The sequence below is a fragment of the Dreissena polymorpha genome, chromosome 6, assembly GCF_020536995.1.
Source record: "Dreissena polymorpha isolate Duluth1 chromosome 6, UMN_Dpol_1.0, whole genome shotgun sequence".
Taxonomy (NCBI): domain Eukaryota; kingdom Metazoa; phylum Mollusca; class Bivalvia; order Myida; family Dreissenidae; genus Dreissena; species Dreissena polymorpha.
Genome location: NC_068360.1, coordinates 46,319,441 through 46,346,955, shown reverse-complemented (window position 1 = coordinate 46,346,955; position 27,515 = coordinate 46,319,441). Strand labels below are relative to the sequence as shown.

Sequence of the window (27,515 nt, the reverse complement as noted above, 5' to 3'; positions counted from 1 at the left end):
CTGTAAATCCTTAAGTGAGAGTTAGGGTCCATGTGCTCTGCAGTTCCCCTCCAAGCCCTCTATCATTAGATGAAGTTTCATTTGAACCCCTCAAATACTTAGGGACACACACTCCGCACAAGACAGGAATGGACTGATAGGCAGAAAGACAAACAATGCTATACTATATGCATATTTTCAGGAGCAAAGAAATACCTCATAAAAAAGGTTGACAATGAAAGTACATGTATCGGACAATTTTTATTTGAATTAACCGACCTTTTCTGTGCTATTCTCCTTCAATTTATTTCAAAAATGGTAACAAACAATATGATCCAATTACCCTTCCATTTGATCACAGAGGTAATTATAGATATGTGCAGCCTCATCCTCGTCTTCTGTCACCGGTAACCATGACAACCATAGGGGGAGTAACTCCGTCACGTTCACCACGTTGCTATGGTACTTGCAGATCTTAGTTACCGCGGAGATAGCATTCTCTGTTGGATTTGCATTCTCAACAGAGCGTGAGTCGTGGGCTTGAATTATTTGCAGTAATCGTGGCATCACATCTGAAGTGAAATGATTGTTAAACACATTTTACTAGAGCTCTATCACATTATTTCTTCACCAGTTAATGTTAAAATGAATGGCATTTCCCCACACTGCTTTTTTCAGTTAAAAAAAAAAATAATTAAAATTAGTTATGTTCACAAGACCAATATCCTGCATTGCTTTCTGAAATTATATTCAAATGCTTATAACTCAGACATTTTGTGGATCCGTATTTTATCCAAACATATTAAGTCTCAAGGACGTCATGGGTAACATGGCCTTATTGGCCGGATTTCTGATAAAATCAAAGCAAAATCATCAAACAATTTCAAACAGTGCTGCTCAGCTAAGCAATCTGCTTACCAATAAGCATTTTTATTTTAACAAAGTAACAGACTTGGCTCACTACTTTTCATAGTGAATCTATTACAAAATTGTACAGGAAACAAACAAGAGGGGTGTATAGTGTGGGGGTGTGGAATTTATTACATTATCTTCCAAAAAAGTAAAAAAACAACGCAAAAACAAAAAAAAAATCGGGGGTGGGGGGGTGGGGGGGGGGATTTTTGGGTGCGATGGTTGGACGGTATTTCAAACATAAAATAATAAAAATAAATATTTGTGTTGTTTAAAAAAAAAAAAATTGGGTGGGGGGGGTGGGGAGGGGGGGGGTAAAGTGTGAGGGTGTGGTGGTAATTTGTGAGATGATCTTAAAAAAAAAAAAAAAATTAGGGGGGGGGGGGGGATTCGGGTGGGGGGAGGGGGGGTGGGGGGGGATTCTTGGATGCGATGGTTGGACGGTATTTCAAACATAAAATAATAAAAATTAATAGGGGTATTTGTGTTTTTTTAACCGTTTCAAAAAAAAATAGGGGGGGGTGGGGTGGGGGGGGGGGATATAGTGTGAGGGTGTGGTGGTCATTTGTGACATGATCTTAAAAAAAAAAAAAAAAAAAAAAAAAAATTAGGGGGGGGGGGGGGGAGGGCAAAGGGGATGGTTTGGGTGGAGTCTATTGTGGTATGTCAGGTAAGAGTGGTTTTGTCAAAGTATCAATCAAATCTAATCACAAATAAAGAAGTTATGGCAATTTTAGCAAAATTTAATAATTTGACCTTGAGAGTCAAGGTCATTCGAAGGTAAAGGTAAAATTCAACTTGCCAGGTACAGTAACCTCATGATAGCATGAAAGTTTTTGAAGTTTGAAAGCAATAGCCTTGATACTTAAGAAGTAAAGTGGATCGAAACACAAAATTTAACCATATATTCAAACTTACTAAGTCAAAAAAGGGCCATAATCCCGTAAAAATGACAACCAGAGTTATGCAACTTGTCCTTTTACTGTACCCTTATGATAGTTTGCTTGTGTTCCAAGTATGAAAGCAATATCTATGATACTTTAGGGGTAAAGTGGACCAAAACACAAAACTTAACCAAATTTTCAATTTTCTAAGTATAAAAAGGGCACATAATTCTGTCAAAATGCCAGTCAGAGTTACATTACTTTGCCTGCACAGTCCCCTTATGATAGTTAATAAGTGTTGCAAGTATGAAAGCAATAGCTTTGATACTGTAGGAATAAAGTGGACCTAAACACAAAACTTAACCAAATTTTCAATTTTCTAAGTATAAAAAGGGCAAATAATTCTGTCAAAATGCACGCCAGAGTTGTCTAACTTTGCCTGCCCAGTCCCCTCATGGTAGTAAGTAAGTGTACCAAGTTTGAATGCCATAGCATTGATACTTTCTGAGAAAAGTGGACCTAAACGCAAAACTTAACCAAAATTTTCAATTTTCTAAGTATAAAAAGGGCACATAATTCTGTCAAAATGCACGCCAGAGTTATCTAACTTTGCCTGCCCAGTCCCCTCATGATAGTAAGTGTACCAAGTTTGAATGCAATAGCATTGATACATTCTGAGAAAAGTGGACCTAAACGCAAAACTTAACCGGACGCCGACGCCAACGCCGACGCCAAGGTGATGACAGTAGCTCATAATTTTTTTTCAAAAAATAGATGAGCTAAAAATTAACTGCAAAACTGTAATTCCAAAACAAGGCTTAAAACAGCAAAATGTGTGTAAGCTCCAATTAGGAGCACAATTATGGGTGATTTCCGGCTAATGCTAATCAACATGAAATATGTAAAGGTGCTTTAAAGCACAGCCATGGTTACCAGGGATGACTTTAGCGTAGGCCTCCCCTCCATACATGGCCATGACTCCGACACCGAACAGCGCAGCCTGCCGTACCTCGGGCTGCTTATCACACACACTCTGGAGCAGGGTCTCCAGGAAAAACTCCTCATACTTTATAGAACTCTGCGAACAAACACGAGTCTTGATATGGGACAACAGGTATAAATGCATGTGCGTAATGTGTCCTCCTAAATTAGCCTGTGAATTCTACACATTTAAAGCGGAAAATCTTGTCCCTGATAAGCCTAAGCGTACTGCACAGACTAATTTGGGGCAACATTTGACACACATGCATTAAACATTGCAACATTTGACACACATGCATTAAACATTGGTTGTTGTTGTTTTTGCAGGGCAAGGCTGATATACATTAGATATACAGGAAACAACACCAAGTCACAAAAATGGTGTATTTTACATTAAATGAGGCTTTTATAACTTTTAAATTGAAAGTTTCAAAGTACATTTTTTACTCGACTCTGAGTTTGAAAGGAAACAAGAGATGTGTTTGTCAGAAAAACAATGCCCCCTACTGCGCTGCTTTGAAGCCATATATTTGACCTTGAAGGATGGCCTTGACCTTTCTGAACTCAAAATGTGCAGCTACATGAGATACACATGCATGCCAAATAGCAAGTTGCTATCTGCATTATTGCACAAGTTATGACCAAGGTTAAAGGTTTGGGACAGAATGACAGACAGGCCAAAAACAATATACGCCCGATCATTCCATCCGGGGGCATAAAGAGTGAAAAATATTTCAAAAGTTCGTAATTGCAAGTCATAAACAGTTTAGTAATAAATTTTATTACAAAATTCAGTCTTAAAATTAAGGAAGAAAGAGACTTGCATTAATACATGTATCATGTCCATTACTTTTCCAGCACCTTTCATGGATTAAAGAATGAAATCTTTTGAGAAAAATAAACGAGAGGGCCAAGATGGCCCTGGTTCGCTCACCTGAGAGGAGTCGGTTCATTCAATCTTTACCAAATGTCAAACTTGACCAAGATATTGTCCCGACAAACATCCTGGTCAAGTTTCATCATTATTGAACCAAAACTCTGGCGTATGGAGTGTTATTGTTTTTGTAAGATTTGACCTTGTTACCTATATTTTGAGTTGACCCCCCCTTACCAAACATCAAACTTAATTGCTTACAAAAATAAATATTATGACCAAGATTCATAAAATCTGGAACAAAATTGTGACCTCTAGAGTGTTTACGAGGATTTTGTATAATATAATACAAATTTGGACAATCTAAGGGCAATAATTATGGCATTAGTTATATGATTTTGCTCATTATCAAACTTGACCGAGATCTTTCAGCAACTTTGATAAAGAATGCAAGCTTAAGAAATGTGAATGCTAGAGTGTTTACAAACCAAATGTGGACGGACGGACGGCGCACAAAGACCAATCCTAAAACCTCACCTGAGCAATCAGGTGAGCTAAAAAGTGTGTTACACCGATGTGAGCAATTTTTCAACTTGTCAGAGAAATCATTCAAAACCGATGTATTGACTGAGTTTCACGATGATTAGGCAAAAAATGTGACTTCTATAGTGTTCGATCACAAGGTTTCTCTCTAGTCACATAAGGAAAACTGCCCCATCCCCTTGCGGCCATGTTGTTTTACTGATAGGTGCATTTGCGAACTCATCTGAGATATATATAAAACCAATCTTTTCACCAAGTTTCATGATGATTGGGCAAATTATGTGACTTCTAGAGTTTTCACAAGCTTTTTTTTACTATATAAATATAAGAAAACTGCCCCCCTCCCGGCAGCCATTTTATTCAACTGACCGGAACCATTTTTGAACTCAACTCTCGTATCAAGGAAACAAATGTTCTGACCAAAGTCCATGAAAATTGGGCCAAAAATGTGACTTCTAGAGTGTTCACATGTTTTCAATGTATACATATAGAGAAAAATGCCCGCCCACTGGCGGCCATGTTTTTTCACTGATCTGGACCATCTTCAAACTCGTCCGAGATATCAATAAAACCAATGTTTTGACCAACTTTAATGATGATTGCGCAAAAATTGTGACTTCTAGAGTGTTTACAAGGTTTCTCTTTAGCCAAATAGGGAAAACTGCCCCGCCCACTGGCGGCCATGTTTTTCAACGGACCCAAACCACTTTTGAACTCAACCAACATATCATTAAGGCAAACATTTTGACAAATTTACATGAAGATTGGGCATGAAATGTGACTTCTACAGTGTTTAAAAGGTTTTTCTTTTTTTTGACCTAGTGACCTAGTTTTTGACCAAACCCAGTTTCGAACTCGACCAAGATTTAATTGGGACAAAGCTTCTGACCAAGTTTCATGAAGATCCGACAAGAAATGTGGCCTCTAGAGTGTTTACGAACAAATGTTAACGGACGGACGACGGACAAAGACCGGTCACAAAAGCTCACCTGAGCAATCAGGTCAGCTAAAAATTACCCCTGGTCTTTTATTAATAAAACAAAAACCAATCAATGCTAAAATACAATTTTTTAAGAAACTTAAGGAGGGAAATGCAAGAATTGTGTTTACTTACAGGACCAGCATGTTCTAATACATCGTCAAATATACACAGGCCCCACTGTCTGTCTGGCCAAGGTCTTTCTGGCGACTGAAAATGTCAAAGTACATTCTTTCATTTAACATTGAAATGATTGATAATAGAGGTCATACCTCAAACTGAGTTTTTCTTGTTGAACATGTTTTAGACAATTAATGGTTAGCACCAACTTAATATTGGCGGAACAATTAGATGGATAATAGTACTCTTATAATAGATAAGGATATTAAAAGAAAAAGCCCAAACTTGAATCAAAAGTGCTTTTCAGACTTGCAAAACCTATTTGTTTATTTTAGACTTGCAAAACTTTTTTTTAATCAATGTATTATTTCATGCCTTGAAGTGATTGACTTTTATTTTACAGACTTAAAAAACATCTTTTTCTAAATGCATGCAACTTCTTAATTTTCAAATTTGAAAAAATTAACAGATGCATCTTATTTTACTATTTTACCAGCAAACATTATCAATTTTAAGACAAAAAAACTTTCCAATATAAATATAACTAGAGTAGGTTGAAGAAGGTCCGTTGAAACTACCCACAAATTACTAGTACTTTTGATGATAATTACTAATTTTGCAACCTTTTTCTACTAATGTAGCCAGATACTTACAATGAGTTTGACAAAGTGAGGTAGTAGAGTCTCGAAGTGTATGTTGAACTCCTCCTTGTGTGTTCCGTACAGCGCATGCACGAGGTCCGAGACCTTGCTCAGTATGTACACATCCTCATCGTCCTGGCAACACACACAAACATGTGCAGCTCTTATTGGGATATGATTGAAACTTTTTATAATTGTGTTAAAAACATTAGTTTTATCAATATATTAGTTTTGCTCAGTATGTACACATTCTCAAAAACATACAGATGCAAAAACAAGACATGTGTCCGTTAGAGCATGGATGTCCCCACGTCCCGCTTTTGTCTCAAAACTCCACCCACTCATGTCAAAAACTAGAGCTTTGTCACAGACATGACGAATACTCCCATATGCCAAATTGACACAGAATATTTTGCATGTTGTCTTCACAAAAAACAGCAGAGACCATGCTCAATGTTTAATGACCCCGTGACCTAGTTTTTGACCCGGCAAGACCCATATTCGAACTTGACCTAGACATCATCTAGATACAACATCTGACCAAGTTTGGTGAAGATCGGATGAAAACAACTTGAAATAGAGAGCAGACATTTCATACAGACCGACCGACTGACCGACCGACCAACAGACAGACAAGCTCACTCCTATATACCCCCTAAACTTTGTTTGTGGGGTTATAACAATTTGTTCTATGGATAGATTTAACCTTTTACCCATGAATGTGACCTTAACTGATGGATGATACACACAATGCTCTCCTTTTCTTGGTGGTCAAAAGTGACTTATTTTCAATATACATGTACATGATGCTAACTTACTAAAACAAGAGAGCCTGAAAGGCCCAAAGTCACTCAACTGCGATACAAAGGAACTGACCTGCTCAGTGCAGCCCCAAGATATCATTAGAACAAATGTTCTTACCAAGTTTGATGTAGAGTGAACAATAAATGTAACTTTCAGAGTGTTAACAAGGTTTCACTATAGCCATATAAGGATAAATTTCTTGACACCTTGAAAGCCTTTGGAAAAAAGATTCCTGAAAACAAAATGACAGATGAACAGGCAGACGGACAGTGCCACTGCGATATGCCACCCTACCCGGGGATTAAAAATATACAAACAATCTTAATCAGTGCATGAACACATGGTTCTACATTGAGAGTTCATGCGTCACATTAGGTTTTTTTTCATTCAAATTTGGGTCCCATTTCCAATTGAAAAAAGTATATTTTTCCCAAATGGGACCTAAAATTCCCAATTGAAGGTTTCATTAAACAAGAGGGCCAAGATGGCCCTAGTTCGCTCACCTGAGAGGAGTCGGTTCATTCAATCTTTACCTAATGTCAAACTGACCCAGATATTGACCAGACAAACATCTTGGTCAAGTTTCATCATTGTTCAACCAAAACTCTGGCGTATGGAGTGTTTTTGTTTTTGTAAGATTTGAAATGGTGACCTATATTTTGAGTTGACCCCCCTAACCAAACATCACACTTTGCTTTCAAGGATTTTATATAATAAAATGAAAATTTGGACAATCTAAGGGCAATAATTATGGCATTAATTATGTGATTTTACTCATCATCAAACTTGACAGAGATCTTTCAGCAACTTTGATAAAGAATGCTTGAGAAATGTGAATGCTATTGTGTTTACAAACCAAATGTGGATGGACAGACAGGGGACAAAGACCAATCCTAGAACCTCACCTGAGCAATCAGGTAGTAAGGTGAGCTAAAAAGTGTGTTTCACCGATCTGAGCCGTTTTCCAAATTGTCCAAGAAATCAATAAAACCAATGTATTGACTAAGTTTCACAATGATTAGGCAAAATATGTGACTTCTATAGTTTTCAATCACAAGGTTTTTTTCTATATAGTCACATAAGGAAAACTGCCCCACCCCCCTGGCAGCCATGTTTATTGACCCATCGGGACCATTTGCAAACTCATCTGAGATATATATAAAAACAATCTTTTCACCAAGTTTCATGATGATTGGGCAAAAAATGTGACTTCTAGAGTGTTCACAAGCTTTTTTTTACTATATAAATATAAGAAAACTGCCCCCCCCCCCCCCCCGGCAGCCATGTTATTCAACTGACCGGAACCATTTTCCAACTCAACTCTCGTATCAAGAAAACAAATGTTCTGACCAAATGTCATGAAAATTGGGCAAAAAATGTGACTTCTAGAGTGTTCACATGTTTTCACTATATACATATAGAGAAAAATGCCCTGCCCACTTGCGCTCATGTTTTTTCACCGATCTGGACAATTTTTGAACTTGTCTGACATATCAATAAACCAATGTTTTGAATAACTTTCATGATGATTGGGCCAATATTGTGACTTTTAGAGTGTTTACAAGGTTTCTCTATAGCAATATAAGGAAAACTGTCCCGCCCACTGGCGGCCATGTTTTTCAACGGACAGGAACCACTTTTGAACTCAACAAACATATCATTAAGACAGACATATAGACAAAGTTACATGAAGATTGGGCATTAAATGTGACTTCTACAGTGTTTACAAGCTTTCTTTTTTTTTTGACCTAGTAACCTAGTTTTTGACCCAGCATGACCCAGTTTCGAACTCGATCAAGATATCGTTGGGACAAATCTTCTGACCAAGTTTCATGAAGACCGACAATAAATGTGGCCTCTAGAGTGTTTACGAACAAATGTGGAAGACGGACGGACGGACGACGGACAAAGACCGGTCACAAAAGCTCACCTGAGTAATCAGGTGAGCTAAATTAAAAGAAGTCTAAACATGCCAATTATCTCAAAATCAAGCTCTGTTTGGTTGAACCTTACAAATATAATATTGAAATCACTTTTACTATCAACTTTAAACTATTTGTAAGCATAAAATAAACAGTATTAATTTCCGAATCTTAGTCAAATAGACATTTTCCCAATTCATAGAGACCTGGCCCCATTCCCAAACTGGTGATAAATACACTGCATTAGAGATGCAGAACAAGAGGCCCATGAGGGCCTGAATCGCTCTACTGGCTGGAATCAATAGGACTCAAGCCCTTGATAGTTTGAACAATCTGAGTAACTTTTAAATAAACAGACCCAAAATGGGAAATTCATCGCATAAACAAGAAGAAACGTAAAATTTAAACTTCAAATTGCTCCTTTTCAACAATAAGTTGGACAAATTTTCTTTACTCTATTCTGGCCCATGATGATATAAAACATGCGTTGTAGTTTCAAAAGGATAGAGTTTTATATGTAAACAAACAAGAAATGTGTTTGTCGGAAACACTATGTCACCTTTTGCGCCGCTTTGATTATTTTTTTTACCTTTGACCTTGAAGGATGACCTTGACCTTTCACCACTCAAAATGTGCAGCTCCATGATATACACATGCATGCCAAATATGAAGTTGCTATCTTCAATATTGCCAAAGTTATGGCAAAATGTTAAAGATTTTCATTTTTTTCTCAAATTCAAGGGGAGATCATTCTGGACTTATAACTCCGATATTGCTCATTTTCAATAGGGTTTGACTCATCATTCAGATAAAGACACTGTGCAAGTTGGGAAATGATTGGATGAAAACTGTGGACTTTATTGCATAAACAAGTCTTATTTCACAATTTTCTCAAATTCAATGGGAGATAATTCTGGACTTTTTACTCTGATGTAACCCATTTTCAATAGGGTTCGAGACCTCATTAATATAAAGACACTGAACAAGTTTGAAAAGAATCGGATGAAAACTGTGGACTTTATCGCGTAAACAAGAAAAAGTCTAAACACATGCACGCACGGACAGAAACCACGCCATGACAGAAGCTCTTCAGGCCTTTAGCCAGTAGAGCTAAAAACCAACACTGACCTCCTGTAAGAGCTGTTCTTCTGTGACTTCATCGTAGTCCTCATCCATCCGTTTTTCTGTACAATACACAAACAATACTTCCTGCTGGGAACATGCATCACTCAGATTTATTCAGTATCTGAATGTCTATGTAGCCCACTGGGCTATCAGATCACCACTGGGCTATCAAATCAAACATTTAATAGCCCTACATTTTGATGGAGAAAAATAGAATTACGATACTTGGTAAATTGATAACATATTATGCTGAAAGACCACCAAATCAAAGGACCAGCAAATTAACGGACTTATGGACTAATTAACTACAATATAATGCCTTCTAAAACTTCATTTGTGGGAGTATAACAAACACTCTTTATGTATTTGTTGACAGATAGTGATAACATCTTTCCACCAAAGAACCATATATCACCATTTCTACAACAATTTTCCAGGGCTAAGAACAGTGTATTATCTACTCTGGTCTCAGTGTTTCACAAGTTCTGTTTCTACAATATACTTCATGTAATATGCAGTTTATTTATCACATGCTATACACCTGTTTCCCATGTAATACAACCATTACATATTTGTTTACATTCCACATGTGTAATACAACATTTGTAAGCGTTTTCATTGGCTTAGTTTTCGTTTATTACCAATCGCATTTTGTTATTTTGCTGAAATGACGTTGCAACGTCAAATGACGTCACGCAATGTAAACAACATTCGGGATTTATCATTATGTTTGCGTAAATATTTACTTAATTTGCTCATTTAAAAGCATGTGTTCAAAAGATCTGACACTCGTCATATCATACCATATTTTAATAAACTCGTCCAGGAAATTCGTTAGTAAGCTGGCCAAAGGCTCGCTTACTAACAAAATTCCTGAACTCGTTTAATAAAATATGGTATGATATGACAACAAGTGCCTGATCCTATATATAGAGAATAGAATTACTGCACTTGCTTAGTTTATGATTGAATCAGCCCTATCAAAGATCCAAATGTACAGACAAGTAAAACTGACAACAATTTAGGTAAATATTTCATAAAAATTTTCTTTTATGATTGCTGCAGATACTATCTAGCGAGTGGTTACAATCAATGAACGTTTTAATCTCTCTGTCCCCTCAGTACGGTATGCATCATGCACAATATTTAATAATTTATTTCGTGAATAATATTTTTTTTAGAGCTTATTGTATCAGATACTATCTAGCGGGTACAGTCAATGAGACTTGGTCTCTCTGTCGCCCAATAAGGTCTGCATCATGTACAATAGTGTATTACTTAAATACAATTTTTTAGAATTACTTGTATCAGATACTATCTAGCGTCCAGTCAATGAGACTTGGTCTCTCTGTCGCCCAATAAGGTCTGCATCATGTACAATAGTGTATTACTTAAATACAATTTTTTAGAATTACTTGTATCAGATACTATCTAGCGGGAACAGTCAGTGAGACTTGGTCTCTCTGTCGCCCAGTAAGGTTAACATCATGTACAAATTAAATTAAAACTTCAAAACTGAGCTTTGGGTTGTGTTAAAATACAAAATTTAACTTAAGTTCACAAGCATTTTTGTTAATATTAAACCACTTCAACCTCTCCAATTTGCTCGACCACATTTTCTAGTTTCCTACCATCTTACCTTGCCTCTCAGCCTGCCTTTCGAAGTGTTGCACGAGATATTTGTCCAGTATGGCCAGTGTCTGCTGCATGTAGTCAGCAGTCAGGCAGCCTTTACCAAGTATCTCCACACACTAAATTAAAACATAGGAGGTATCTGCACAAATGTTGCAACTTTTTTGTAGAATACATGTTGAGAAAACAGAAATGTTTCTGTAGAATAAACAGCCAAACTTTTGCAAACTTCAACACATCCAAATTGATCAAATATAAAATATTAGTTTTCTGACATAATGCAGCCAACACAAAGGCTGTCCAAGTCATTAAAATAAGCAGAAAGCCTTAATTATTGCATGGTCTAAATTAGTCTGTGCAAATACAACTAGGAAATTAAGAAGTTGTATTTAAAAACAAAAGGGCCATGATGGCCCTGAATCCCTCACCTGACTAACCTTGTTACATCAACTAAAATTCTATCAGACTATGGCTAGCTATATCATGAAGTACAAATGGGCCAAATAAAATTTCATAAAGATGTGATGAAAACTGTGACCTATTTCATCTACACAAGGATTTATTAGAATTGGCCCGGTGACCTTAATTATGACCCCAGATGACCCAAATACGATCCAACATCAGATATTATCAAGATAAACATTCTGACCATATTTCATTAAGATCATATGAAAACTATGACATCTATTGCCTACACAAGGTTTTTCTATGATTTGACCTAGTGACCTAGTTTCTGACCCTAGGTGACCCAAATACTATCCCAATCCAGATTTCATCAAGATACACTCTATTGTCTACACAATGTTTTCCTATTATTTGACCTAGTGACCTAGTTTTTGACCCCAGATGACCCAATACAATCCCAACCCAGATTTCATCAAGGTTAACATTCTGGCCAAATATGATTAAAATTGGATGAAAACTGTGACCTCTACTTTCTACACAAGTTTTTTTTAAACTTGACCTAGTGACCTAGTTTTTGACCCTAGATGACCCAAATTCAATCCAAACACATATTTTAATTAAGACAAACATTCTGACCATATTTCATTAAGATCTGATGAAAACTGTGACCTCTATTGTCTACACAAGGTTTTACTATAATTTGACCTAGTGACCTAGTTCCTGATCCAAGATGACCCAAATACAATTTTAATTCAGATTTCAATCAAGATAAACATTCTGACCAAATTTCATAAAGATTGGATGAAAACGGTGACCTATGTTGTCTACACAAGGTTTTTCTATTATTTGACCTAGTGACCTAGTTTTTGTCCCCAGATGACCCAAATACAACCCCAACCCAATTTTCATCAAGATAAACATTCTGACCAAATTTCATACAGATTGGATGAAAACTGTGACCTCTATTGTCTACACAAGGTTTTTCTATTATTTGACCTAGTGACCTAGTTTTTGACCCCAAATGACCCAAATACAATCCCAACCCAGATTTCAACAAGATAAACATTCTGACCAAATTTCATGAAGATTGGATGAAAACTGTGACCTCTACGGTCTACACAAACAAATTGTCGACGGACGCACGCACGCTGGACATCACACAATCACATAAGCTCACCAGGTCACTACGTGACAGGTGAGCTAAAAAATGTCAAACTTTCTTTTCCATAAATGACAGAATTGTGCTCGTTTTAGTCACCGCTTTTTACATTATGCTGACAACAAAAACATCTGCTATGCTTGTTCAAAGAAGCACGTTAATTTACCCCCCTCCAAGGTATAAATGAAACCCCTAAAAGCACCTTTACACAAGTTGATAATTAAAACTCAAGTCACAAGTCACAGAAAACAATTTTATTCACTGACCTTTGCGAGTGACCCCATGAGGTCAGGAAGCACTGATATTTCTGGCTCCATCTTGATGGCATGCAGCAGGTTAGGGCAGATGTAGTTCCACATCTCGACTACGTAGCTCTCCCCTCTTATCTTGGCACACTCTATTAGGTATGGAAGGCTTTCTGCTGCCGACATTCGCACCTCTGGAATGAAATTGTAGATGGTTTTACAGTTATATTTGTGTGTTTTTTCAAATTTTTCACAGAATTTCAGTCAAATCACTGCAGTCAGTAAAGCCTGTACAACTTAGATACGTATTTTAGCCTGTACAACTTAGATACGTATTTTGACGGGTCTGTAGTCCCTAAGAATTTATTTTAATTAAGACCTCTCTTACTAGAATCGAGTTTCAAAGGCTTCATTTCCAACCCTTAGATACTGATGAGCAGCAAACAGCATAAAACCTGAACAGACTGCAAGTTACCCACAGGCTGTTCTGGTTTAATGCTGTTTGCACATAGCCTTTTTCACTTTGCCCCTGAGAGGGAAAGGGTTACCCAACTCGCACTTTTCTTGTGTTAGATCATTAACCAGTACTCAGATCTCATACTTATGACAGTAACTAATCACAGACTTAAAAATCAGTGCTGCATGTTTAAATGCAACAAACTGAAGTTCATTTTAAGATGTATTTGAATGTGACCAACCTAAAACAGTGCAAGCTCACGTTTAGACCAGCTGTCAGAAAAGCCATTTCCTGCTATTAAGCCACCTCATGAAACAAATTATTTGATCATTTGAGTACATGGTTCAGGGGCGCCACAAGGATATATTAAGTTATATACAAAACAGCCCCCCACCTCTCCTTGACCCACACCCACCCAAAAAATAGAAAAAAGAATGTTTAAATTTCCAAACTGCTCACCATCATGGAAATAGAACTTGAGTAGAGGCACCATGAGGTTGACCACCTCCTGTGTGTAAGCAGCAAACCCCTCCTTCAGCTCCCGGGCATAGCAGACCAGCATCTGACACGCCGTCGACTTCTCCTCCAGACCCACAGTCTTGATGCCGAAACTTTGCTATAATCATGAACAGTTACCGTAAGTTACCAAGGCTCCAATTTACTCGGCTTAATACAGTAACAATTGTAAAACTTATGAACTCCATTTTTAATATATGGCTGAATCTAGCTAGGGGTGAACTTCAAATTACACATACTATAACAAGAGGGCCAAGATGGCCCTAGTTCGCTCACCTGAGAGGAATCGGTTCATTCAATCTTTACCAAGTGTCAAACTTGACCTAGATATTGTCCAGACAAACATCCTGGTCAAGTTTCATCATAATTGAACCAAAACTCTGGCATATGGAGTGTTTCTGTTTTTGTAAGATTTTACCTGGTGACCTATATTTTGAGTTGACCCCCCCTTACCAAACATCAAACTTTGCTTACAAAAAAAAATATTATGACCAAGATTCATAAAATCTGAATCAAAATTGTGAGTGTTTACAAGGATTTAGTATAATATAATGAAAATTTGGACAATCTAAGGGCAATAATTATGGCATTAATAATGTGATATATATAAAACCAATTTTTGTACCAAGTTTCATGATGATTGGGCAAAAAATGTGATTTCTAGAGTGTTCACAAGCTTTTTTACTATATAAATATAAGAAAACTGCCCTCCCCCCGGCAGCCATGTCATTCAACTGACAGGAACCATTTTCAAACTCAACTCTCATATCAAGGAAACAAATGTTCTGACCAAATTTCATGAAAATTGGGCCAAAAGTGTGACTTCTAGAGTGTTCACATGTTTCACTGTATACATATAGAGAAAAATGCCCCGCCCACTGGCGGCCATGTTTTTTCACCGATCTGGACCATTTTCGAACTCGTCCGTGATATCAATAAAACCAGTGTTTTGACCAACTTTCATGATGATTGGGCAAAAATTGTGACTTCTAGAGTGTTTACAAGGTTTCTCTATAGCAAAATAAAGGAAAACTGCCCCGCCCATTGGCAGCCATGTTTTTCAACGGACCGGAACCACTTTTGAACTCGACCAACATATTATTTAGGCAAACATTTTGACAAAGTTACATGAAGATTGGGCATGAAATGTGACTTCTACAGTGTTTACAAGGTTTTTATTTCTTTTGACCTAGTGACCTAGTTTTTGAACCAGCATGACCCAGTTTCGAACTTGATCGAGATATCAATCTGACAAATCTTCTGACCAAGTTTCATGAAGATCCGACATGAAATGTGGCCTCTAGAGTGTTTACAAACCAAATGTGGACGACGGACAGACGGACGGAAGACGGACAAAGACCGGTCACAAAAGCTCACCTGAGCAATCAGGTGAGCTAAAAAGTGATCATTAGCAAATTGTGAGTAGCATAAATTGTTGATTCTTAACTTGAAATTCAAGTTAAATGCAATCATCAGTGTCTATAAATTTGGTTGAATATATTACCATAATATAACTATTTAATGTTGAATTAATCAATAACACAAATTATTATTCTATAAATTGAGAATGTGTGCCACGTTGAAAATTATTTAAGTCATATCGGAACCGGGACCGTTATTTACATAGTAACAAGGACACTTTATACTAAGTTCTTGTAAGTAAAGTATTAAGTATTGTACAAAAGAAAAAATTATGAAATTCTAAATTTTCTACTTAATCAATAAACAATATTTACTTGTTTTAAACAATTAAATGTAAAAAGACATAAACAAAACATAGACATAGTATTAATTTTGTTTATAATAATAATGCTTTTGCCTGTGTAAGTATAAATATAAATGGTTCAGTGTAACAAACAACAGGATTTAAAACAAATTTTATAACCTAATTCGATTTTAGTAACTTCATTAAATTTGATTGAAGAATTTCATATTTCTCCCCCCCCCCCCCCCCACACACACACAAACATTCACACAACATGATTCTGTTGAAGACTGGGTACACAAGTTCTAAATTTTGAAATCCATATCGAAGTCATGTAACCTACCGCGTCCCCCAGGGTTACAAACTGCCAATCGGTGTCGTTCTCCACTTCTGAAACATCTTCACCTGCAACACAAAATGTTCGACTCTTGAAATCATTACTTTATTTTAAAATTGTTCAGAACAAGATATATCTTAAGTTTCTTTAAGAGATATATATTTTAGACACATCCTTTCGCAAGCTACAATTATCATTTAACTATATAAACATTCTACTAATATTGTAAAATTTATGACAATTTGCACAGGAATCTAAAAAATTAGACTGCACAGGCTTTTCGGGACGACACTTTACACACATGCATTTAGCCCCGTTTTATCAGAGCGGATCACATAGTTTAGAAATCTAATTGTTTCCTAGTCCCAGGGTTCGCCAAAACCGTCGGTCCGCCGGTCCTGAGCGGCAAATTTTTCTAAGGACCGACAAGTGATTTAAGATAATTGGTCCGACTGACCGACACAATCGGATGGAAATGGTTTCAAAAAGATCACTCAAAGTGTATAATATGCTATTGGATTAATAGAAGGTAAATGCTTTTTGTTCAACTTCTGTCAAAATCCTTTTTTTCTTACCTTTATTTTGATGTTTAAAGTTGGATTTTAATTTACTATCACATGCGAGTTCAAAATCTTGGTCTTTGTTAAAAAAAGCAATCGAGTGTGTCCGCCATTTTTTTGTTCCATTTAATTTCTCCACAACAAAAACCGCATGAAAACTTGTTTCAACAGGCATTTGCGAGCATTTCTGTTAAATAATTTAATTATTATATTGTTCTGGGAAGGATATATATTAATTTACACACCAACAATTTCTGAAATCAAAATTAGATTTTTCACCCGATGTACTATATTTCGGATATTTTAAAATTCGGACATAGGGATATTTATGTTTTGATTTGTTGTTGATAGTTTGTAGCAATATGTTTTGTGTTATTTCAGACAACAAGAATGGATGGTGGTAATTATCATGGGCCTTTCTATCAAGAAATAGGTGTGAAAGACATTCATTTAATTGAACCTGGAAATCAACCACCTCAGCTAAGAGAAAATATTTTAACAATAGGTGTTGTTTTAGAACTTGTGAAATCGGCTAATAAACAGAAATTGAAGTCATCCAAAGTAGTGTAAATGGGTGTGTGCAATAAAGTCAAACTTGATTGGATGTCACCCTAACTTTTCAAGAACACGGATTTGTAGAGCTGTGCAGGCTATAAAACAGTTTGACAAAAAGAAGTCTAAAAAGAATACCTTTGGTTTATATGTGGTTTATTATTAATATAATAATTGTTTAGTAATATCGACTTTGGACATGTTTTTATTGTATTTTAATGTGATCAAAACCAATAAACATCAAAAAGGTACTCTCTTTTGTTGTGTTTTGCTGTTATAGTTTAGTCGGACAGTGGGACTAACAGAAACTGATTCGGACTGACAAAAATTTCAAGTCTGTCAGTACGAATGACTGACAGATTTTTCAAGTTTTGGCGAACCCTGTAGTCCTGACTCTTCTAGCGTGGTTAAATTGCACTTACTGTCTAGCAGTGTGACCTCAGGTTTGAGAGAGGCTGCCTGCAATACTGGGCCCATTACAAGGGGCAGGTACTGCTCAAAATCCTTGCCCAGAATCTTACACATCCTGGCCCAGGCTGCTATCATGTACGAAATCTAAAACAGTGGACAGGCTGCATTCATATACAAAATATACTGCTGTGAACAGGCTGCGATCACATACACAATGTACAACAGTGGACAGGCTGCGATCATGTATGAAATCTAAAACAGTGAACAGGCTGCGATCATGTACGAAATATACAACAGTGAACAGGCTGCGATCATATACACAATATACAACAGTGAACAGGCTGCGATCATATACACAATATACAACAGTGAACAGGCTGCGATCATATACACAATCTACAACAGTGGACACGCTGCGATCATGTACGAAATATACAACAGTGAACAGACTGCGATCATGTCCGAAATATACAACAGTGAACAGCATGCGATCATGTAAGAAATATACAACAGTGAACAGGCTGAGATCATGTAGGAAATATACAACAGTGAACAGGCTGAGATCATGTACACAATGTACAACAGTGAACAGGCTGAGATCATGTACACAATGTACAACAGTGAACAGGCTGAGATCATGTACACAATCTACAACAGTGAACAAAGAACAGGCTGAGGCGACGCTCATGAGATAAATGTACGAGTGGTTACACGTAGCCTTGCATCATTATCATTGGTTTTGTTTGCTTTTGAAGGGGTCATATTACAACAGTAAGTTAACCAACAGACACTTTTCCTTGGATAGCAAGTTTACTGGTGCTAAGTGCACATACTTCTGCCAGTAACTGACCACTGCCCTACTTGTATCAGAGGTAGGGAGAGAATGGCTGTAGAAATGATTCCATGACCAACCCCCACATAAGTTATGTGGCAAGGCTGGTGATCAAACCTGAGCTCCTCCTATTTCTAGAAAAGCTCTCTACCGAGCTAGCCGACCCAGTTAATGCTTAAGTCTTTGCAATAACCCAATATACATTGTGACCATGTGTCAGTGGGCTGCTATGGTTACCTGTGGGTTGCTATGGTTACCTGAGGGTCGTCGTCTGCAAGGTCCTTCATGTCCGTCTGTGTCTTCAACAACAGCTGCATCACATCACTGCAGTCTTGCATGAACTGGCACAAACACACACACAACACTGTAGTTTTAAATGAGTCGCGTTTTGGGAAAACTGGGCTGAATGCTTGTGCGTAAAGTTGTCATCCAAGAATAGCCACTGCATTCTGCACAGGTTTATCTCATTATCTGGAACCATACTTTGTTTTTATGGAGTTTTTTTTAATAAAAGGAAGTATCTTCAAAGCCGAAATCCAGTTTAAGTGGAAAATGTTGTCCCTGCGCGGACTGCAAAGGATAATCTGGGTGACACTTGCCCACATGAATTTAGCCCAGATTTCCCAGAACCCGGCCCAAACAGTAACCAGGATTACATTGTGTAGCATCATGAACAATACTTAAGTATTCTAGAACTTAAATAAAAAAATTTATAGCTGTTTGTATCAGATACTATCTAGCGGGTACAATCATTGAGACATTTCGGTCCCTCTGTAGCCCAGTAAGGTATGCATCATGTACAATACTTCCATTTTCTTTTACTCAAATAAACACATTTTAAAGCTGTTTGTTTCAGATACTATCTAGCGGGAACAGTCAATGAGACTTCAGTCTCTCTGTCGCCCAATAAGGTATACATCATGTACAATAGTTAAATACTGTATTTTGTAAATATTAACTTAAAATAAGAGCTAATTGTATCAGATACTATCTAGCGGGTACAGTCAGCGAGACTTCAGTCTCTCTGTAGCCCATTAATTTATACATCATGTACAATCAACCTGACAGATTAAGATTTGCAGGATAAGTTTACTGTGTGATTTCTCAGTGGGAGATTCTAGAGTACAATCAGAAACTGTTGGAACAAAATGGTTTACTAAATAACGCACAACTATAGTTTTACAGAACTAAAAGATCAGATTCATGATTGAAATTTGGAAAAGACCTTATGACTTGTAAAACAAGAGCATCGCAAAACGGGTGCCATGCTCGGCTGCGGGTGCATTTTTTTATGAATGAAAGCTTGTCATGACTTGTAAAACAAGAGCATCGCATAACGGGTGCCATGCTCGGCTGCGGGTGCAGTTTTTAATGAATGAAAGCTTGTCAGATTTTTTTTTTTGATCTAGTGACCCAAAATTGGGTGTGGCATGTAGAACTCATCAAGGTGCAGCTACATGTGAAGTTTAAAAGTTGTAAGTTGAAGCACTTTGATTTTAGAGCAAATGTTCAAAACCTTAACAAAATGTAAAGGTTTTAGCACGACGCAGACATCGGACGATGAGCTGGCTATGACAATACCTCGGGTTTTCTCCGAAAACAGCCGAGCTAAAAATGAGTCCTTTGCCAATTGCAGCCAGCTTAGCTATAGACCAGCCTGCGCATTTGCTCAGTTTGGTAAGAAGCTGCCCTGTCTTCTAATGAGTCCCTGAAACCTTAAGTGATTTACTAGGGGACAGTGTAACTCCTGTGAAGACTGCGCAAATGATGGCCACATAATTGCGCATAAGATCAATTTTAGCATGATGTGGGTCATAAATTGTTTGAGCCCTGCTACACGTCTTCTCACCTTATCCCTGCCTACAGCCAGCCCTATTAGGCTTATACATTCTATGGTCTTTCCTCTCACCTTATCCCTGCCTACAGCCAGCTCTATTAGGCTTATACATTCTATGGTCTTGCCTCTCAACAGCTTGGTCTTGCCTCTCACCTTATCTCTGCCTACAGCCAGCCCTATTAGGCTTATACATTCTATGGTCTTGCCTCTCAACAGCTTGGTCTTGCCTCTCACCTTATCTCTGCCTACAGCCAGTCCTATTAGGCTTATACATTCTATGGTCTTGCCTCTCACCTTATCCCTGCCTACAGCCAGTCCTATTAGGCTTATACATTCTATGGTCTTGCCTCTCAACAGCTTGGTCTTGCCTCTCACCTTATCTCTGCCTACAGCCAGTCCTATTAGGCTTATACATTCTATGGTCTTGCCTCTCAACAGCTTGGTCTTGCCCCTCACCTTATCTCTGCCTACAGCCAGCCCTATTAGGCTTATACATTCTATGGTCTTGCCTCTCACCTTATCTCTGCCTACAGCCAGCCCTATTAGGCTTATACATTCTATGGTCTTGCCTCTCAACAGCTTGGTCTTGCCTCTCACCTTATCTCTGCCTACAGCCAGTCCTATTAGGCTTATACATTCTATGGTCTTGCCTCTCACCTTATCTCTGCCTACAGCCAGCCCTATTAGGCTTATACATTCTATGGTCTTGCCTCTCACCTTATCCCTGCCTACAGCCAGCCCTATTAGGCTTGTACATTCTATGGTCTTGCCTCTCACCTTATCCCTGCCTACAGCCAGCCCTATTAGGCTTATACATTCTATGGTCTTGCCTCTCACCTTATCCCTGCCTACAGCCAGCCCTATTAGGCTTGTACATTCTATGGTCTTGCCTCTCACCTTATCCCTGCCTACAGCCAGCCTTATTAGGCTTATACATTCTATGGTCTTGCCTCTCACCTTATCCCTGCCTACAGCCAGCCCTATTAGGCTTATACATTCTATGGTCTTGCCTCTCACCTTATCCCTGCCTACAGCCAGCCCTATTAGGCTTGTACATTCTATGGTCTTGCCTCTCACCTTATCCCTGCCTACAGCCAGCCCTATTAGGCTAATACATTCTATGGTCTTGCCTCTCACCTTATCTCTGCCTACAGCCAGCCCTATTAGGCTTATACATTCTATGGTCTTGCCTCTCACCTTATCTCTGCCTACAGCCAGCCCTATTAGGCTTATACATTCTATGGTCTTGCCTCTCACCTTATCTCTGCCTACAGCCAGTCCTATTAGGCTTATACATTCTATGGTCTTGCCTCTCACCTTATCCCTGCCTACAGCCAGCCCTATTAGGCTTGTACATTCTATGGTCTTGCCTCTCACCTTATCCCTGCCTACAGCCAGCCCTATTAGGCTAATACATTCTATGGTCTTGCCTCTCACCTTATCTCTGCCTACAGCCAGTCCTATTAGGCTAATACATTCTATGGTCTTGCCTCTCACCTTATCCCTGCCTACAGCCAGCCCTATTAGGCTAATACATTCTATGGTCTTGCCTCTCACCTTATCCCTGCCTACAGCCAGTCCTATTAGGCTTATACATTCTATGGTTTTGCCTCTCACCTTATCCCTGCCTACAGCCAGCCCTATTAGGCTAATACATTCTATGGTCTTGCCTCTCACCTTATCCCTGCCTACAGCCAGCCCTATTAGGCTAATACATTCTATGGTCTTGCCTCTCACCTTATCCCTGCCTACAGCCAGTCCTATTAGGCTTATACATTCTATGGTTTTGCCTCTCACCTTATCCCTGCCTACAGCCAGCCCTATTAGGCTAATACATTCTATGGTCTTGCCTCTCACCTTATCCCTGCCTACAGCCAGCCCTATTAGGCTAATACATTCTATGGTCTTGCCTCTCACCTTATCCCTGCCTACAGCCAGTCCTATTAGGCTTATACATTCTATGGTCTTGCCTCTCACCTTATCCCTGCCTACAGCCAGCCCTATTAGGCTTATACATTCTATGGTCTTGCCTCTCACCTTATCCCTGCCTACAGCCAGTCCTATTAGGCTTATACATTCTATGGTTTTGCCTCTCACCTTATCCCTGCCTACAGCCAGCCCTATTAGGCTTATACATTCTATGGTCTTGCCTCTCACCTTATCCCTGCCTACAGCCAGCCCTATTAGGCTTATACATTCTATGGTCTTGCCTCTCACCTTATCTCTGCCTACAGCCAGCCCTATTAGGCTAATACATTCTATGGTCTTGCCTCTCAACAGCTTGTACTCTGTGTTGTCTGCGTGCTGTACAATGTACTTCAGGCATGGCATGAACCTAAAATAGCATACCCATACTCAGTGATGAAGATTTTTTGTTCATTTAAGGCATTTCAATAATACATCTATTATATACCGGTATATCAGTATATGATTTTAAGTAAGATGTACAGAAATTACTCAACGTTGATTAAAGTTTAACTTAAATATGTTCAACTGACAGGAAATTGTTGGCATTTTCTTGTACAGTACACATTTTATATTACTTTTAATTTTGCACAAAGGTGTAGGTACAATTTGTAACCCAAGTTTCTATATAATTTGTATTTACAGTAAGCCAAGTTTCTATAAATCAAGATTTTGCTTGATAAAGAGTTTAGGCCACTGTCCACCAGTTCAGTACCTGTCATAGTATGTGATGAACTTCTCCTCCGCTGTGTCGGCTACAGACGCAAGAGTTGTGACCATCTGCTCCAGAACCATCTTGGTTCCCTTCTCCATCAGCTGACAATATAACAGTCATCACATGAGCCTCGTTCTGGCAAAACTGGGCTTAAAGTTTAAAGATATGCATAAAGTGTCCCTCCAGATTAGCCTGTTAAGTCAGCACATGCTGATCAGGCAGGACACTTTCAAAGAGGTTTCTTCCACACAAAAATCAAGTGTAGGCCGAAAATGTGTGGGCTGTACAGACTAATCTGGGACGACACTTTACGCTTATACATTGGGCCCAGTTTTCCATGAGCACAGCTCAAATATTGGTCACATAAGACAGGACAAAACCATCATTGAAATGTGTTAAATATTGGTAGACTAAAACATATACATTGATATCTTACAAACAATTGTCACATGTGGAAAAGATGATATTATAGATAAAATGGGTATCTGCTTATATATGAATATACAACTGTACGCTTCAAATTGATTCTTTTTTATGACCTCAACAATATTACAAACCATGTCGGTGAGAATGAACACATTACATGGATTAAAACATGAAATCAAAATGTTCAGGAATTACAATGGTTGTCCATTTATATGCTCTAAGCAATGCAATTGGCTAATATGAGTGCGTATATGAGATTTTTTCTCTTTTTTCTTTTGTATAGGTTGAAACAAAATTATCATACATTATACATTAAATCCCTTACAGAACTACCAATCATAAAATGATGGCCATACTACGTGGAACCATGAAAATGTCCTCTCAATTATCATTCAGTATCATGTGGCCACAATTTGTATCATTTTGCCCCTCACATATTTATGGTCAATACGATTGGGCTGGTATCAAAAACATATTACATTGTATTGATTAATTTAATTCAAGTCCTGACCAAATGTTATTCAAAGCATTACCAGGGCACATGAAACTGCAAAAACAATGTAAATTATGTAGCAGTTTTGATGATTAGAAAAAAAGGGGGACCCAGTACTTCAGTAATGTAAATTTGTATTGTGATGGATCATGACTGAATAAACTTGTTACAATAAATTAAAGAAAAGAATAATAAAATAAACAAGAGATGTGTTTGTCAGAAACACAATGCCCCCTATTGCGCCGCTTTGATTATTTATTTTTTTACCTTTGACCTTGAAGGATGACCTTGACATTGAAGGATGACCTTGACCTTGAACTTCCACCACTCAAAATGTGCAGCTTCATGAGAACGCCGCTTTGAATTTATTTTTTTTGACCTTTGACCTTGAAGGATGACCTTGACCTTGAACTTCCACCACTCATGTGCAGCTTCATGAGATACACATGCTGCCAAATATCAAGTTGCTATCTTCAATATTGAAAAAGTTATGGCCAATGTTAAAGTTTTCGGACGGACAGACGCCATATATTTGACATTTGACCTTGAAGGATGACCTTCACCTTTCACCACTCAAAATGTTCAGCTCCATGAGATACACATGCATGCCAAATATCAAGTTGCTATCTTCAATAGTGAAAACGTAATGGCCAATGTTAAAGTTTTTTTCGGACGGACGGACAGACTGACATACACACATACTGACATACTGACTGACGGACAGTTGAACTGCTAAATGCCACCCTACCGGGGGCATAAAAATAAGAGCTTATTGTATCAGATACTATCTAGCGGGAACAGTCAGTGAGACTCCAGTCTCTCTGTAGCCCAGTAAGGTCTTCATCATGTACAATACTTAAATATTGTAATATATCAATAATTTTTTTAGAGCTGTGTCAGATACTATCTAGCGGGTACAGTCAGTGAGACTCCAGTCTCTCTGTAGCCCAGTAAGGTCTGCATCATGTACAATACTTAAATATTGTAATATATCAATAATTCTTTTAGAGCTGTGTCAGATACTATCTAGCGGGTACAGTCAGTGAGACTCCAGTCTCTCTGTAGCCCAGGGAAGTATGCATCATGTATAATCCAGGTTTGCTTTAAACTTATTTGAAAAGTGAGAGCAATATACTAGACAGGATTGCTTGCACTGAACAGTCACTGACACTAATGACGGTCTATTGCTCGGTAGGTATACATCAAACTAAACATACAAACTTTTAATATTGTATGAAAGGGTAACCTAACAATTGCAGATGAATTTAACAGAGTTACAATAAGGTAAAGGTCACTGTGAGACAGGAATGATTTTCTACACAAATTCTTTCTAGGACATGTACTCACATTGTGAGAAAAATCTTTCATTTGGGGGATAAAAGTGATAATAACCATATTTTAGGCATTTAAGGAAATCTGCATTATTTTTAAAAATTATACCACAATGCCAAAGAACAGGTTCTACTATAGAAAGTGTTAAATGTTTTAAGAGGAAAGGAAACCTGCTAGCACAGCTATTGTTATCATTCTCCAACAAGCATCCACTCTGTGCTCACCTCATTCATCCACTCTGTGCTCACCTCATTCATCCACTCTGTGCTCACCTCTTTCATCCACTCTGTGCTCACCTCTTTCATCCACTCTGTGCTCACCTCTTTCATCCACTCTGTGCTAACCTCTTTCATCCACTCTGTGCTCACCTCTTTCATCCACTCTGTGCTCACTTCATTCATCCACTCTGTGCTCACCTCATTCATCCACTCTGTGCTCACCTCTTTCATCCACTCTGTGCGCACCTCTTTCATCCACTCTGTGCTCACCTCTTTCATCCACTCTGTGCTCACCTCTTTCATCTTCTCTGTGCACACCTCTTTCATCCACTCTGTGCTAACCTCTTTCATCCACTCTGTGCTCACCTCATTCATCCACTCTGTGCTCACCTCTTTCATCCACTCTGTGCTCACCTCTTTCATCCACTCTGTGCGCACTTCTTTCTTTCACTCTGTGCTCACCTCTTTCATCCACTCTGTGCTCACCTCTTTCATCCACTCTGTGCTCACCTCATTCATCCACTCTGTGCTCACCTCATTCATCCACTCTGTGCTCACCTCATTCATCCACTCTGTGCTCACCTCATTCATCCACTCTGTGCTCACCTCTTTCAGGGCTTTTCATCTGGAAATTGGGAAGAAGCCCTAGCCTTGCAAATTGGGAAATTTAAGCGCGATAAATGGCCATTTTGGGAAAAAAACTTTTAAAGCATTTCATCACAGGTAAATCATTTAATCAATTTTAAACAGTCACAATAATGGTTTGAACTTTATTTTTGTTATGAATTAATGACCTGGAAATGTTCTTTTCAAAGATTGGCCAGCTATATTTTCAAACAGATAAACTTTTCAACAGGTAACAGCAGTTGATTTTAGGTAATATTTACCATTATGTGACATTTTCAAACTGAAAATTCAGCGATAACACTGGTGACCTCCCTTGCGGCCCTCGTACAAAAACCGACAATAAAACCCATACTACGCAATATTCCGTTCTAGACTGGTACACAAATACAATTAAAATTCGGCTTAGCGGTAGTGGGGAAATACCTGAACTGAACTGGTAGCGAAAAAATCGATACCAGACAACAATTACGCAAAATAAACCTTCATCTTTGTTTATCGCTCGTGGAAGCTTTCAATGAAATTACAATCATCTACAAGACCAGTAAAACTATACCGAATAGTAACTTGGCTACAAAACACTATCCGCTGTGTTTATTTTTTTGATTTTCAGGGGAATTTCAATCGTTTTTTTTGGGAAGTCTTTCAGCCAGAGTTGGGAAAAAATAAGGCTTTTTAGAATTGGGAAGGAGCCGAATATCGGCCTCTGTTATATAAGGATGAAAAGCCCTGTCTTTCATCCACTCTGTGCTCACCTCTTTCATCCTGTCTGTGCTCACCTCTTTCATCCACTCTGTGCTCACCTCTTTCATCCACTCTGTGCTCACCTCTTTCATCCACTCTGTGCTAACCTCTTTCATCCACTCTGTGCTCACCTCATTCATCCACTCTGTGCTCACCTCTTTCATCCACTCTGTGCTCACCTCTTTCATCCACTCTGTGCTCACCTCTTTTATCCACTCTGTGCTCACCTCTTTCATCCAATCTGTGCTCACCTCTTTCATCCACTCTGTGCTCACCTCTTTCATCCACTCTGTGCTCACCTCTTTCATCTTATTGGAGAGCACTTTCTCCAGCTTGTCCATGATGTCATTGATGTAGACGACCAGGATTGACTTGGGGCAGTCTTCACTGAAGTTGACCAGCGCCGCCGCGCCGTGAGTCTGAACCCGGGGATGGGCGTCATCATCCATCACCAGGAGCAGCTCTGAGACGATCTGACAATAGAGGTAGGGACTGTTACAAATTATGCTAGTTTGTGATAAAATCTAACAACACAGGTAGGAAATACCAAAATGTACAATATATTACAAATAAAGAAGATAATAAC

The 27,515-nt window shown here is 38.3% G+C and overlaps 1 protein-coding gene and 1 long non-coding RNA gene across 8 annotated transcripts in view; both read right to left on the bottom strand.

Annotated features, from left to right (window-relative positions):
- Window positions 1-27,515, bottom strand: part of LOC127833248 (importin-5-like) — a 57,283-nt gene that overhangs the window by 5,846 nt on the left and 23,922 nt on the right. The window contains exons 11-33 of one of the 7 annotated variants that reach the window (XM_052358405.1): window positions 27,229-27,402; window positions 23,093-23,193; window positions 22,683-22,747; window positions 22,510-22,562; window positions 22,390-22,449; window positions 21,730-21,789; window positions 21,550-21,669; window positions 21,370-21,429; window positions 21,250-21,309; window positions 21,070-21,189; window positions 20,869-21,009; window positions 20,566-20,646; window positions 18,833-18,916; window positions 17,755-17,887; window positions 16,227-16,288; window positions 14,122-14,278; window positions 13,227-13,399; window positions 11,404-11,515; window positions 9,768-9,823; window positions 5,926-6,048; window positions 5,288-5,362; window positions 2,709-2,853; window positions 323-551 (exon numbers count right to left, since the gene is read on the bottom strand). In XM_052358405.1, the coding sequence (XP_052214365.1) occupies window positions 323-551; window positions 2,709-2,853; window positions 5,288-5,362; window positions 5,926-6,048; window positions 9,768-9,823; window positions 11,404-11,515; window positions 13,227-13,399; window positions 14,122-14,278; window positions 16,227-16,288; window positions 17,755-17,887; window positions 18,833-18,916; window positions 20,566-20,646; window positions 20,869-21,009; window positions 21,070-21,189; window positions 21,250-21,309; window positions 21,370-21,429; window positions 21,550-21,669; window positions 21,730-21,789; window positions 22,390-22,449; window positions 22,510-22,562; window positions 22,683-22,747; window positions 23,093-23,193; window positions 27,229-27,402 (2,444 nt within the window). The other 6 variants (XM_052358409.1, XM_052358407.1, XM_052358408.1 and 3 more) reach the window with 6 other exon arrangements.
- On the bottom strand, window positions 25,149-27,119 carry LOC127833251 (uncharacterized). The gene is made up of 3 exons (XR_008027279.1): window positions 27,061-27,119; window positions 26,048-26,167; window positions 25,149-25,567 (listed from the first exon to the last, which is right to left on the bottom strand). It is a non-coding gene; the product is annotated as an uncharacterized LOC127833251 (long non-coding RNA).